This window comes from Ammospiza nelsoni, chromosome 1 (assembly GCF_027579445.1).
Source record: "Ammospiza nelsoni isolate bAmmNel1 chromosome 1, bAmmNel1.pri, whole genome shotgun sequence".
Taxonomy (NCBI): Eukaryota; Metazoa; Chordata; class Aves; order Passeriformes; family Passerellidae; genus Ammospiza; species Ammospiza nelsoni.
Genome location: NC_080633.1, coordinates 46109283 through 46124800, shown reverse-complemented (window position 1 = coordinate 46124800; position 15518 = coordinate 46109283). Strand labels below are relative to the sequence as shown.

The following is a 15518-nucleotide window of genomic DNA, read 5'->3' as shown; positions in this document are numbered from 1 at the left end:
TATCATGTATGGAGAACATTCCAGAAAACTAGTTAGGCTAAGGGATCACACGAATGACAGTCTGTACTCTTGCACAACTCAGGAGTAAGTATGTGTGGCCTTAAATAAACTTATTCTCATACCTTAAGGTTTTCTCTGTGTAGCTTATGGAGCTGAGAGACTTCTTGGCGCTTGTGTGCTTTGGTTGCCTCCAGAATGTTTTCAAGATGCTGGTTGGCTTTCTGAAGGGATTGAAGCTCTGATTCCAGTTCCATCTGTTTTTTCCTGTTTAGGAAGTATTTTGCTACTGTCAAAATGACTCCATGAGTATGCCTTCCTATCAGTAAGGATACACTGCAGTATTGCCAATGAGCAAACTGCAGCTGAACTTTTACCCAAACACCAAAATGCATTATTTTGAGAAGAAAGCCACTACTGCTGTATTAAAAAGTAAAAAATAAGGTATAAAAAATTAAAAAGCTAAGCAGCTTATTTGTGCCTGCATAATGAAGCAAGCAGATGGATAACTAAACATGTCAGAAAAAAAATCCATTACATAGTAAGAAATAAGCTGAGAGCTCTGCAGTTCCTTTTATGAGAAAGTGATATCACCCATACCAATATGGTTTTAAGCTTTAAAAATGTTATCCAGTTATATGAGAAGTCTAAACTGGAGCTTGCCAGGATTAAAGAAAATCCTTTAAAGACTTTTTTTTGAAAGTGCTGCTCTGTTAAGATTATTTTGCCCTCTAAGAGTACTTTAGCTGAAATCCAACAGCTGAGCAGAAATTTAGGAATAATTTTCACTAGGTATTTTGCAGAACTACATGCTTTACTGTGATAGTTGCCATTACTGTCATAATGGTAGGGTCAAAGTCTATGCACAAATGGAAACATACTATTTAATCTCTTGGCAGTTTAATGCAATCATTTTCCCTCATGCTCTTGGCATCTGCAGCAAAACTTAGGGAACAGAGTAGAAGTTCTGACTGCAATTGGACAGCAGAAAAATCAGCATATGTTGTTTTTATGAAATTGCTATTTTACTCTACTTTTATTCAGTTACAGCATATGTAACCTGTATGTAAAATTTCAGTCACTCTGAAACTGGAAACAAGTTTAAATTTAGTGAAATTTAGTGACTCCAAAGGCTGAAAAACACATTTCTGTTTGACTGCACTCCACCAAGAAAATGTTGGTAATTGATAATAAAGTGCATACATACTAACAAGAAAGTAAGACATTCACAAAACATGGAACACATAAAATAGAAATCTATTTAATGGGCAGAAAAATAAAGAAATCAATATATAAAAATATAAAAAGATTACTGCAATTAATGATATGGAACAATTGATGGACTGCTGAATTGATAATCTCAGTAGATCATAATACTATTATTTATAAAGTTCATAGGATTTGCTACACAGAAACCTAACAATAAAAATACAGATTTGTACAATTGCCTAAAAGAGCAAAAAAGCATTTAAAGCTACTTTGTAAAAATAGAAGTGGGGAGGCAAAATTGTGCCTGATGCTTTTAGAATTACTCTTTAATTTCACTGAAATCAACAGAAAGCAACATTGTTAGGTACAATTAAAATTAATTTTTTAAAAATCAGGTCCCTTTTGCCTTCCAGGCTTACATTACATTTGATGGAAATGCTATTTTTCTTCTATCTGCAGTTACAAGATCTGAATTTTTCAGAAATGGGGTTAATCAAGTGAAGTAATGTATTATTCACATGCATATGAACACTGAAGGTATTAGTGAGGCCATTCCCATTATCTTGTGATGCCCTCTAGGAGAACAATGACAGCAAATTCTTTACTACATTAATAAGGGCAAAGTAGAGCCTTACCTCATGTTTATGGATATAATGGATATAAATGTACAACTGACACCGTGTCTTGGCTCTGATTTGAATTAAACCTTTGTTCCCACAACAAGTCTCAGGATAACAGTTTTATTGCCTTCTTAAAAATCTTTGAAATTGAGATAAAAAATTAACCAACAGGTCATCCATAGTTTTCTTGGGTGCTTGGATTCTACATTTATGTTGATTAAAACTTGCAGACTTTAAGTGATTATATTAAAAATTATTGTTGCAAAAAAACCAAACCCCCAAATACCCCTCTTATTTGCCCCTATCCCATCAATTCCTACTTCCTGTCAGTACCTCCACCTGTATTATTTCAATTACTGAAGACATCTGCTCTGCATGGAAACTAAGCCAAACTCTCCCAGCACTGTTAGGGAGGTGACTACCAGAATTAAAGGGTATGTCCATCTCCTGCATGGTGTGAAGCATTTTTCTGCATCCTGCTATCAAGAGTGGCTTTGGAAAAGACAAGGAAACCTGCAGCAGTGCAGATGTACCTTCAGATTTAATGATGGTTGTTCCCTAGTCTGGGAATTAGCAAGTTCAACAGGAACATACCCTGTGTGTGCATACCATTATCCTCAAGCTGGCCCTTTCTTACATGCAAAGAACCAGCCTAGCTGGTATAATCAGGATCTGAGTCTTTCAAAAATCAATATGAATAATGACTTAAAACCATTTAATTAGAGATATTTCAATACTGTTTTGTCTCACTTGGTTAGCTCTTTAAATTCTTCATATTCTTGCTTTGAAGATGCCAGTTCAGCTTGGGTCTGCAGCAGATGAGCTTTCAGCCTTTCCACAGAGGCCAGCGAGTTGCCTTCCACTGACATGGTACTGGAATGTAAGCGGTGACCTAAAGAACAAACACAGACCTCTGAAATCACACAGCAGCTCAAATACCTAAAGTTTCACTAGAATCAAAGTGTTTGTCAGCTTTTGAACAGCACAGCAGCAATTTTGTCATTGAGATTGACAAAAATAGGTACTAGCAACAGTCCACACAAAAACCAGTAATAATTAATATTACTGCAGTCTTCATGATAACTAAGAAGCACAAAATGAGATTATAGATGACTTTCACAAGATGCAAATCAAAATTCCCTATTGCTGGAAGGCCAACATGAATACAATTAAGTAAAATTGTTTTATCACTCTTCAGGTACCACTTTGAGGAAGGCAAAAATACATCAAGACAGACATTTTCAACACTATGCTGCACACAGCAGAAACACAGTAAGCACATTTATCTGGAAAACATTAGCATATTTTTACCTTTAGTACTTTTCTCTGTGGCTGAAGCTTCCAAAAAAGCTTTTTCTAGCTCTGCAATGGTCTGAGCATCAATTTCTTGGGCCTTTTTAACTGATTGTAAAGAACGAAGCTTTTTATTCTCCTCTCTGAGATTATGGTTCTCCATGGCGTACTTTGCAATTCGTGGGTGTTGTTCCATCTGTGATAATCAATGTTTTATTCAACAGTTTTTATTTTCCAGACAATGCTATAGCTATCTAGCTGTTACCCTACTACCTTTAATAAGGATTAAATTGTAACAGAAAAGGAAAAGAGGTGTTCCCCGTAATGGTTAAAACTACTCAGTTTTTCTTTGGTAATTTTCTTACTGCCTTGGAATCCACTCTCAAGACAGTGAGTTTATATCTTATGTGTTTACTCTTTTACTGGTAATAAAGCAGTAAGATGCTTTTCTTGCTGCTCTTGATACTCTTTTCCATTTTAACTTTAAACTTTGGCTTTCTCAACACCATAGTAATGGAATCTTCCTTGCAAGCCATAGTAATGTTTCTGTAGTCAATAAAGGACGGTCCTGAACTTTGTTTCTTTTCCTCCTCCCTTTCCTTTGAAGCTCAATTATGAGCTACAGATTTGTGCTACTCTGCCAAGACATTTACTCCTCTTCCCTCCTTGTGTTGGAGGAAATTGTTTTTCAAGAATTTGCCTTCTCTCTTGAGTTTCTTTGTTCTTCAAAACTGCCTCACAAATGACACCACACCCACTAGACACCTGAATAACTCAAAGCTGTTCTTCAAACAGTTCCAGGACCACATCCCCCTTTATATGTCCACCTGGCAGGTGTATTATCTTTCAAAACCCACAGCATTATTGCTATCCTGCTGTCCTTCCCTTTCAAGTGATGTCACAGAGATTGAGGTCTGCCATCTGAATGAGGATTTGTGATTTGGAGACTTCCCTGAGTTGCTGAAAAGAAACTTGCCCTCTGCCTAAACCAGATCAGGTGGCCTGTGGCAAGCTCCCACCACAACATCACTCTTACTAAACTCTTCTCTTAGGCAAACTCAAACTCTAAACCCAGCCACTGTCTCTTCCATAGCGAAGCCCCATGTGTTTGAGATGCTTCTGCAAGGGAATCCACCACCCATCCTCTGCTTTTCTGCTTGAACTTCCTAAAAAGCCCCTATTCACACATCACAGGACTACAACATGTGAGCTATCTCACAAAAAAAAACTGTTCCAGAAAAGAAACAACAAAGACTTTACCTGTTCTCTGAGTATCTGCACTTCTTCCCTCAAGTCACTGAGGAGATCATCTTGCTCTTTTGGCAATAACATTCTACCAGCTTCTTTATGACACCTCTCCAAGCGATCAATATGGTGTTCCCGGAATTTAATGATCATTTTATTGGACTGAACAAATTTTTCCTTCTTGGCACACAGCTCTTCTAGCTGTGCCACTTTTTCTAATAAATTCTTAGAAAGCACATAGACAGATTAGTGAATTTTTAAGGTGCACCTCTTACATACGTATGGCAGGCAGACAAATAATGCAAAATCTCAGTTAACAGTAATTTTGTGAATACACAGACTACCATTTTTAGCAGATTTGTAGACCAACAGCTCATATCAAGAACTAAAATGACACAATGTGTTGCAAAAACTGTACGTAGAAACTCCAATACGATCTAGTAGAGCGAGTATTCTGTTAAGCACCTCAGATGCACTTCGCTAGAGTGCCTGTTTCAGTTAATTTTCTTTAGGAAAAAATAAAATAAATCCATTTGTCTGTCTCAGTACTATACCATGACCAAAGCACAATAAAATGAAAATACTGAGACATTTGCTTCAAAAAACATTCTGTTGATTAAAACACTCAAAATTCAGCAAAATAGAAGCTTGTTCTGTTCAATTTTTTTTAAATTAGAAAACCCAAATAAAGCCCGCAGCCCTTAAAATGATATATACTATCAAAGCTACCCTATGGCTCGTCAGAATTTGAAAGATAGAATAGAAATATAGAATTATTTCAGTTGGAAAAGGCTTTTAGGATCATCAGATCCAAGCATTAATGCACCACTTACAAGTCCACTACTGAACCATTGTCCTTAAGCACTGTAGGTGTTACCTTAAATGTCATTTGACTAAGTTCCCTTGTAACCAAACCTTGCTATCGTTAGACAGAGTATTTTTATTCAAAATCAAGGGAAATCATTAAGAGAGTCTGCTGCAATATGCTTACTTGCCTCTCACCAGAAAGTACACTGAATGCACTTAGAAATATCAGTGTTTTCTTACCTTCTTTTCACCTTCTGATTTCTCCCAGAACAACATCGCTTCAAGAAAGTTGTTCATGTAATTTATATTGCTCTTCCCTTTTTCAACAGCATCTGTAGGGGAAGTCAAAGAAACAAATGCAATATTTATTAAAATACCACTTAGACAGGTTTTTCTACATTTATAACATGACAATTGTGTAAATTAAATTCAAATAAATTCTTTAAACAGTGTAATTCTTCCACAAAGATCATGTGCCACACCCACAGCACACTGTTTAGACAGTCATTCCGAGTCACCTGCAAGAGCTGATAAAGAACACAACTAATTTACATAATTGTGTAATTAACAAAGTTGTTCAAGCATTAAACAGCCTTGCAATGGACTTTAATAAAAGTAAAAGAATCAGTCTGTTCAGCTAAGCATATCTATTAAATGCAAAATCCCTCTGAAATTAATTTGATAACTAAGCCATTATTAGTACAGTTTGTGCATATTAAAAGTGGACTGACTGGTTTATGAGAAGAAAGTTTAGGAAAATAAGCTTGAATTCTGTGGACAATTAGTGGTTTAATCTGGAAGGAAAGTGTCCACACAAGGGATTAAGAGGGCTTAATAATCCACTTAGAAATTAATTCAAAATAGTGTGTCTGAAAGTTCTAATACAGGCAAGTCTACTTATTTATGGAATAATAATCACCACAGTATCTATGTGCATGATAGCTACATTATCATGATTTAATATATTTTAAAATGCCATCATGTTTCTGATTTTGTATTTCTGTGATTGAGTATTGCAAACATAATTTAACTGCACAGAGCAAACACAGCTCTGATATATTAGGTTCTTCTCAAAACTCCTCAGTGTTTAACCATCATCACTTGTTTTCCCTCTGAACTCTATCATGGGTCTAAACATCAAGCCTTCTGTCAATATTCATATATTTATGAACCATGTTTCAGTCTCCTACCTCATCTCTGACTTGTTTTTACTGGCTGAACTTGTATGCTAATATAAAAGTACGTTTTCCTTGGGAAAACTCAAGCCCAGTTGCTTTATATTAGACAAGACTTTCTAACTTCTGTCATAACTTCTCCTGCTGTATCTTCTATTTCTTGGCAAGGTCAGGAAAGAGTTGACTCACAAAAACAGTAAGAGTTACAAGATAAAGTTTGCAACCTTGCAATCAAACATTATCAAGCAGCACATTTCAGTGATAAACATACAGACTGGGAAGCTCTGCTGAGATCTGTATTGCAGATAAAATGGCCTAGTGAGAAGCTTATGGAAGACTACTTAAAAACCCAATTTCCACCTTATATTGAAATCAAATGTCTGTTGGAAGTAAGCATCCCTCTTAGGTTCTTCTGGAAGGGGCAAAAAGGGAAAAGTGGGAAGAAAATCCTGCCCCGAGCTTAAAAAGAATGCAACATTGTGCCTTCCCTCTGACTAAAATGTACAAGGAATAACATGCAGACTTTTGGTTACTTAAAGGATTAGGCAGCAAAGATCTTAAGAAGTGGAAGCATATCTAGGTATCATATAACAAAACCATAGTCCAGTACTCAAACTTATGAGGAAGAAAATAAAACTACATTAACAATTTCTGCAAGGTAGCAGATACAAGTACAGGAAATAGAAACCAAAAGCAAAATATGATCCCAGTACATCAGTCTCTACAAAAATACTTATTGTTCAGAAACTTAATGAAGGCCCCCAACCTTCTGGGTTACAGAAGTAGCAAATTCTCCCTCACCTCCAACTCTTACCTTGTGATACAGAAATACTGCACACAGATGGCACTGAAGTTAGTTTAGCAAGCTGCTCTTTCAACTTCTTGACTTCAGCTTGCAGCTGGTTCACATTTCCTTGTGTATCTTCATTTACTACAGCCTTTTATAAATAGGAGAAAATTAGGAAAAGGTATAAATAAAAATCTTACATGATAAGAGAAAACTCAAAGAATGCAAACCAGTAAAACTACTGAGAACTCCTTCCATCTTAGAAAAGGAAGAATTCCTCGAAAAAGCAAAGTTCCATTCACTGAGAAATCAGCAAGTTGCACTTCAAGTGGAATTAGATGTTAAAAAATGTAATGTTTTTGCAGAATTTTGTCTGGACCTTTTTTCACCAACAAAGCAGTATACATCAGAGACAGTTTCAGCTAAATGACAGCATGTTTTTAAACATCCACTCATGAAAAGTTACATTTTGGGCACTAGAATTAATATAGAACAAGTGAACAGAAACAACATTGAATCAGAACTCTTTTTGTCAATTTGCATTTTTATAGATTTACTTTTTCCTTTCTAATGAAGTGCTCTGAGAGCAAGCAATGAATAAGAGCTGTGTGCAGCCATTTCTTAGTGTCCAGCTGTTGTCCTTTATTCCTAACCAAGAGCAAACAAGCCCTTTTCAAAAACACTTTGTCTTTAAAAAAACCACAAAGCAAATTAATGTTTTCAAATAAGCCAAATCAAATTAAATTATTGAAAGCACAGGAGTACTTAAGTGAATCTACCTTGCTTGCAGATGTGTAACTTAAATGACAAGTGTCTGTTGCTACAATAAAGACATTAAGTAACTTTCTTACCTTGTTTTTAATCAACTTTGCCCTCTGAGCAAAATTAAGAGTGGACAGTGTTTCACCAAAACACTTGGATCCTGGGTGAACGTTTGCAATTATACATGTTTTTGCATTACCACCAAGAGAATCCTATTAAAAACATGCAAGTTAGTTTTATTTACATGTTTTTGGAAACAATAGGAAGCCATCACCTAAAAGATACTGTGTATAATTTTGAACAAATTGCAGAATTAATATCATTTAACAAATAGCTACACAGAAGGTAAGTTTCTCAAATTTTATTTCAGATGTGGGTATAAAGGATGTGACTTTAAATAAAGACTTTATTTAGGACTTCAAAACCCAGACTATATTGAGATACTTTATTCACCTGAACAGCAGGGAGAGGAAGAAATTCTAAACAACTGCAAAAATAATTTTGGTAATTAGCAGATTTGTGGTTACACTACTTTTCAACATCATCTGCTTTTTGTTCCAACCTATCTTCCTTCTGGTTGCAACTATCAAACAAAATCACAAACCAACAGATTATTGAGCAAGGATATAAAAGGATACTCTCCCTTCTACATGCACAGCATTTCTGTACTGTTAAATAAGTAACTCTCAAATCTCAGGGGAAGGCAGCATTCATAGCTTAAGACTAAAAGTCTGGTACTACAGATTAGTCCACAAGCCTTGATGGTGTTCTCAGTCTGTAGTAACAAAGCTCATGTTTGTGGACTTCTTTGCAGCATAGACACCTCAAAAAATAATCACTTAAAGTAACAGCTCACAAAGTTGTAATTCTCTTCCTATTTTTTTGTATTTTGGGTTGCATTGGAAGAACAAAATTCCTCAGTTTCATCAATCTACACAGAACTGGGATGGAACATTGAGAAATTTTGCTGTGATCACAATACTGTGTTGTAATACAAATATTGTATGTATACAAATACTATATTATAATACAAAAATATACTACAGCCATTCATGTACACTTCACAGAATTTTGGTGAGTGCTGACATCCAACAAATCTTTGACTGCTTATGTCTTTGTTTTGTGTTCATTTTGAAACCAGCCTATAAGCTCTCAGATAAGAGACTAAATTTAACTGACCTTTAACACCAGACCAACCCTAAACACACATAAGCTAATTCTGGAAATCACAGCAAATGTATCAACACATCTCTAAATAATACATTTTGATACACATTATTTCCCAAATTATAAGGATGCAAATGTGCTTTTTTTCATGAAAACTTTCAAATATGTAAGTAGGAGCAGCTTATGAGAATAAATAGATTTGTCTTCAGTTAACAGGAATGGACTGATCAGAAATCTGTTTAGGCTAAGAAGATAATTTTCAATCTTTTATCCCAATATTGAAACAACTTTAATGCACTGGAATTCAGCTTTTAATAGTTAAAAGCCCAATGAGATATATTTTTTCTAAAATCCAGAGGATATATATTTACCCGTAGCAGAAAAGTGAGCTTGGAATCCCGGTAACAAACGTGTCTCTGTTTGCCATTGCTCACATCAACAAGTGCTGTGATTACTTGGGCCAGGCAGCTTAGGGACCGATTGATGTTGCCTGCTTCCTAAAAAAGAGGAGGGAACAAGAGTGAATGGATTTGATGGAAAGAACAGGGCACTGCATCTGAAAGGAGAAAGATGCCACAGATCCTACAGAACCAACCTTTAACCTCAGTCCTTCTGTATGGGTGTCCTTCTGTCTCTCAGATCCTGCCAAATCAACCAGGTTGAGCAGGGAGGAGCGAATGTTAACAACCTCGTTGTTCTTCTCCATGGATTCTACTGTGATAGTGAAAACTGCATGGGATCTGGAGGATTCTCTGTTCATGGAGGTCGATGCCACACGACGGTTTCTCCAGCCCATGGTTAATACCTAAGCATGAAAAAGACATCACAATTTTAGCTGTGTCAGACTGTACTTCATATACAGGTGACATAAGCAGCCATAGGCACAATTCCATGCAACAGATTTTAAAAATCTCAAGGACAAGGACTTTTTTTACTGTTTTCCAATGTAAGTATTTTTAAAGCAAAAAAGATACAGCTGCAGTCAAGCTTAGTAGCAGAACTTGTTATAATATTAATTTCTTTTCTCCAAAAGTGCCATTGCTGTTTGAAACCAGCACACAGAAGAATAATTTTAAAAAAATTAAAGTCACACAAGTACTATCTGTATGTGTATCATTCATGGAGAAATAAACCTGACAATTCTGGAACACATGGAGCCCACTTAGCCACAGAAAACTACATTTCCTGCTATTTCAGAGATGTGTAGGGCAAGCATTGGGGAAAGAATACTGCAATTGCCATTTGGGTTTTCCAAACCTTTTTGATTTCTTACAGGTATGGGATAGGCAGGAGGCATTGACTTAAACAGATTTTTTTACATTGTGTTTTGAAGTAGGGAGAAAGGGGGGAGAAAGCATTACAGACAAAAATAAGCAAAAAAATGCGCTTTAATCCAAGAGGAATATTTACCACGTAAGATTTAAGATGAATAGTCCAGCATTAAAAAGTGCCAAAAAATACCTGGTATGCTTCAGCAGCAGATGACACCACCTGTTCAACAGCACCATCAACAAAGACTCCCTTCTTGATGTGTTCTCTGAGAAAGAGTCCAGCTGAAGCAGAATCTAGCAAGTCAAATATCTGTTCATTGTAGATTTCAATAAATGAGCATTTGCAGAGAAAACTCTTTCCACTGCCAGCCTGAAAAACACAGTAATTTACACTATAAACAGATTGGTTTTATGAAGTCTGTCATTGTATGGCAGCAAGTCTCTTTTCACATGTACCTAAAGCTATTAGATTGCATATATATTCTGCTCAATATACATTCCTGGTGCCCAGGTGACAACCAACATCCAGAAACCTAGATGCATTTCTAGACTCAAAATATGGGCACACTTGTGTCTGAAGAAACTGTACTGTATAATTTGGTAGAATACTAGATGCAAGCATTTCTCATGAATACATTTCAGGCAATAATCTTGGTAACTTAATGGCTGCACACCCAGTTTACCAACCCAAGCTAATCTTTACTGTGAGACATTACTGCAATAGTAATTATAAAATAAATGTACCTTTTCCTTTTCCCGCTCAATCAGAAAAAATAAGTATTCAAAGCTCCGTGGAATAACACCTCTCAGACTGTGAGTGAAATTATCAGAATCAGATGGTCCTAAAGAGATTTTTAAATTAAAAAAATAATTAATTATTAGTACTCAAGAGCAGTGGCTGACAGGAGGAATACATCTCAAGACAAAAAAAAAAAAAGAAACCACTGAAAGATTAATCTCTCATGCACTTACCCATCATAGTAAAGGTTTTTCCTGACCCAGTCTGGCCACTAACAAAAAGAAAGAAAAAAAAGTGAGATTAAACTTTATTCTGAATTTTTCATTCATCTTCATCTTTTAAGGAGAAGTCAAAGCTTAAAACAAGCAAACAAAAAAATTTCTAAACTGAAGGATAGAGAAGCAAGCTGAGAAATCAGTCAGCTAAAAAGGTATAAAAACAGAACAGCAATTTTTACCAAGAAATCCCATTAGATAAATTTCATTTTGTCTCCCCTACCACCCACCATGTCCTTCCTCATTTCTGTTGGAAAGGGAAGTTAGCATTAAAATGAAGGCTTTCAAATATATACATAAAAATAATTTTTGGGTCAATCTTTAGAGTTTTATGTCACTCAGGATATATTTGGATATAAGGACATATCTCACTTGAAAGTACTTTTTTCTTTTAGAGTTTTTATTTTCTAATGTAGTTATTAATCATTCTAGAGAAACTTCATGACAATTTCACTTCAGTTTTCCACATTTGTATATTATAACAAAGTGGACTTCATAGTTTTGCAAAAGCTGTGTTACACTAAAAACACCCCAGGTAAGGGTCTGATTAGATTAGCCCTTTAAGTCAGCATTTTCTGACCAAAGTACTTCCTCAGTTTTCAAAATGAAAAAAAAAATTAAGTTAATATAATGATATTCATACTACTAGTCATGGATATATTTCTACCTTAAATTCTAAGAGTTAAAATTATCACTCATGAGTTTTCCCACAGGCAGCCAAGAGTCACTGAAGAGTTGAGCTGACCAAATGTGAAGTTAAAAAAATTTTTCATTCCATTTCATTCCATTTTACCATGGGCTGAAAACCATTAGCTTTCTCTTTAACACTACAGTAAGTTCTACAACAACTAGCTTTCTCTTCCCACTTTTTAAGTAAATAATAGTAAAACTGAAATGAGTTTACATTGTCATTATTAGCCTTAAGTGTTAAAAGTATAACACCTACATACAGATTCCTCCAAAAGAGGGGCAAGGAGTACCATCCAATACTGCAAGAACATTCCTTATGCTGTGCTGCAGTAAGGAAGCATTTTTAAAGTTCACTGTAACATCAGGCAGGCTCTGGCTCTTAAAACTCCAACTACTTATTAGCAGGATCTCCTTAAATGTCACCATTGCTATGAAATTACTGTAATTGCTTCGAAATCACTTACTATGCAAAGATGGTTCCATTGTAGCCATTCATGCAAGATTCAACAATGTTTTTAGCCACACTTGAGAACACAGACTCCTGGGGACAAGGGAAAGAGAAAGCACTTGGCACCACCTGTTAAAGTAGCTGTTATATCAGTGTTTCCTATGCCATAACTTTATAGCATATAATAGATGCATTCCTTAAGGGCAGACACGCACCATGAGCCCTGGAATTCTCACAGAAGATGATACATCCTAAGTCATTGTGACATAGATCACTCTCTCTGAAAAAATTGTATCCCTTGATATACTCAAAGAGAAATAAAATGCAGCATCATAGTAACAGCTTCCAAGTACATAGTAATAATTTTGATCCAGTGGTTTTGATTATGTTACACAGTTTATACCATCGGTAGGCCAGGTGCCTGTGACACTTAGAAAATCTAGCTTTCAACTTTTGCCACTGCACAATGGCACATTCAGCAGAGCTGCACAACTTAGCCCCATCTATCTTCACATTCTTCTCTTAGATCTGCAAGAAAAGCCTAGCTATAAATAATAGCCTAGAGAAGGTGAGGTTTTTGGGAGGTTTTGTTTTGTTTGTTTTTGTTTAAAGAATTTAAATGGAATTGGGAGTCCTAGCAGAATTAAAATTACGTTCAGAATATCAATCACCAATATTATAGAAATTAAATTGAAGGACTTTCTTTCCAGTATTACTTGTCCCAGGTGGGCATTTAAAAGGCAAAAGTGTAAGAAGGAAATATAGTAAATAGAATAGAAACTCTGAAGTTCCTTAAATACAAATGTGCAGGGCCAAGAGTTGAACTTGATGATCCTTGTGAGTCTCTTCCAACTCAGCAGATTCTGTGATTCTGTGAAATCACATCTTAATATCAGCTACTGACTGCCAGTTATTTTTATACATTTGTGTCAATAGGCAGATTTATTTTCTCTCTATGGTGTTACCATAACGTTTACAAACAAAACCTTCAATTTTAATTCAAACTCCAATTAAAGAAATTAACAGCAAAAAAAAAAAAATCACATCAAAACTGTTAGAGAGCAGAATTTAGTGCAGCATTCTGTACTATAACAATGTATTTCCATTCTGACCACTGCAAAAAACCAGACCTAATGCACTACGTCTTTAGAAATGCTTAGCATAGTAGCTGCCAAAACTTGGGTGAAAATAGCAGTAGTTATGAGATTCTGGAAATGATTACCTGTGTTGTTTCCATATTTGCAACATAATCAAAAGTGAAGATCTTAGGCTCAGGCTTTGAGTGCAGACGGATGGTTTTTGATGAAAGCACAGATAAACACAGGCCATGATCTCCATCTGTTAGTGCAGTGCTGTCTGAAGGGGGACGCACCCGAACAAAGACTTTGATAGCATCACCTTCAACACTAAATAAATGTTTATGCATTAGATTACTTCCAAATAGATCAGCTGCCTGATAAAATTAAATGCAACAATCAGATGAAGCATGCGAAGCCTTACAAAGGTCTGTCCGAAAATCATGCTACTTGTAGAGAAAATCAATAGAGGTAAAAATGTGGCAGATTCAAAAAGCAAAGAACATGCAGTTACATGCAATTCATTGCTGTGACACGTAGCTTTAGCTCTAAAAGAACACATTGCACAGTGATCACAGGATGCCCTTCTTACTCCTGGAAGCTTTAATGGAATAATGGATCAGATAATGCTACAGTCCAGCAAAAAAGTTGCCAGCATTTTTATTTGGTGCTCACAAGAAGGGGAAAAATAATCAATTCTTGATCAATGAATCAAATAAAGGATAGCAAGTGCCTGCATCTAAAACATCCCTAACCAATTTCATCACATTTATCGGCTTTAAAAAATAACTGTGCATGACTTCCATCAAGGCTCTGAAGAGTTCTGCCATAAATACCAATACACCAATAAAATAGTAAAGAATTAAATTCTTCCATGAAGTGGTAGGAAACTTGGATTTACTTTACTTCATTCTTTTTCAAAGGTTTTAAGCAGGAGGGTGTTGTAACTGCAATTTTTACTTTTGTTTACAAGAAAGAAGAACAGTTTTAAGAGTGGGGAAGGGTTTTCATGAATGAAATGTGCAGTTGGGTAGTGGCAGAGGAAAGGGCTGAGAACATAAGCAGCAGCTGAGAAAAATCCAGTATAACATTTTCCTTAAGACATACCAAATTAATTTGCCAAATGTGCTTTCATTATTCTGACTTGTGGCACAGTTTACACTTGGAAGAGGGCTTTTTGGTTTTTGTTTTAGTTTAGGGCTTCCTCGCAGGACTGAAGTCCCTAGTGGGATATTTCTTCATATAAACTCTAAAGTGCAGCTGCAGAATTAGTGGACAAATGAAAATTTATTGCATGGCAGCATTCCAAGAGCAACCCAACATGTCAGTGTAACCGTTTCATTAAGAATACATTTTTTTAAAAGCCTCTAAGGATATTAGGAGAGAAAGGCAGCAATCCTAGGCAGGTAAAGATTGAAAGAAAGAACTTTATTTCACAGAGTTATGCTAGGTTTTGTTTCTGTGCAATGTGATTAATAATATATGGGAACTGGCCAGTATTATTTTACCTAGATGAGTTCTGCAAAGATATTGAAGAATCACGCAGACCTCCTATAAAAGAAAAGAGACACACAAAAATTAAAATTACTGCTCAAAACTCGTGACTTAAATAGAAAATACTGTAAGCAGTACAGAGGGAAATAAATGGAGAGCCTTATAAATACCTGTTTTGTGCATGAACAGAACTGCATGAAAATATTTGGTAAATATCTTCCTTTGGCAGAAGATTTCAGTTTGTTACAGAGGAAGTGAAACCTTCATTCCCTTAATGTGAATGTGCACACACTTATCAATGTGCCATTTGTTTATTCTGGCAAAAAGGAGGCTCTGGGAGACCATATCACCCTACAACTGCATGCAAGGAGGCTGGGGTCAGACTCTTCTCCCAGGTGACAGGACAGGACACAGCCTCAAGCTGTGCCAGAGGAGGCTCAGGTTGGACATCAGAAGGAATGTC

At 35.9% G+C, this 15518-nt stretch overlaps 1 protein-coding gene across 1 annotated transcript in view; it reads right to left on the bottom strand.

Annotated features, from left to right (window-relative positions):
• The window catches only part of KIF15 (kinesin family member 15), a 33934-nt gene that overhangs the window by 17220 nt on the left and 1196 nt on the right, over positions 1–15518 (bottom strand). The window contains exons 2-16 of the mRNA XM_059472261.1: positions 15070–15112; positions 13708–13891; positions 12502–12578; positions 11306–11343; positions 11078–11175; positions 10524–10703; positions 9658–9867; positions 9434–9559; positions 7985–8107; positions 7161–7284; positions 5412–5503; positions 4380–4589; positions 3138–3315; positions 2577–2718; positions 123–264 (exon numbers count right to left, since the gene is read on the bottom strand). Coding sequence (XP_059328244.1) covers positions 123–264; positions 2577–2718; positions 3138–3315; positions 4380–4589; positions 5412–5503; positions 7161–7284; positions 7985–8107; positions 9434–9559; positions 9658–9867; positions 10524–10703; positions 11078–11175; positions 11306–11343; positions 12502–12578; positions 13708–13891; positions 15070–15112 — 1967 coding nt within the window. The remainder of the gene's footprint in view (positions 1–122; positions 265–2576; positions 2719–3137; positions 3316–4379; positions 4590–5411; positions 5504–7160; positions 7285–7984; positions 8108–9433; positions 9560–9657; positions 9868–10523; positions 10704–11077; positions 11176–11305; positions 11344–12501; positions 12579–13707; positions 13892–15069; positions 15113–15518) is intronic.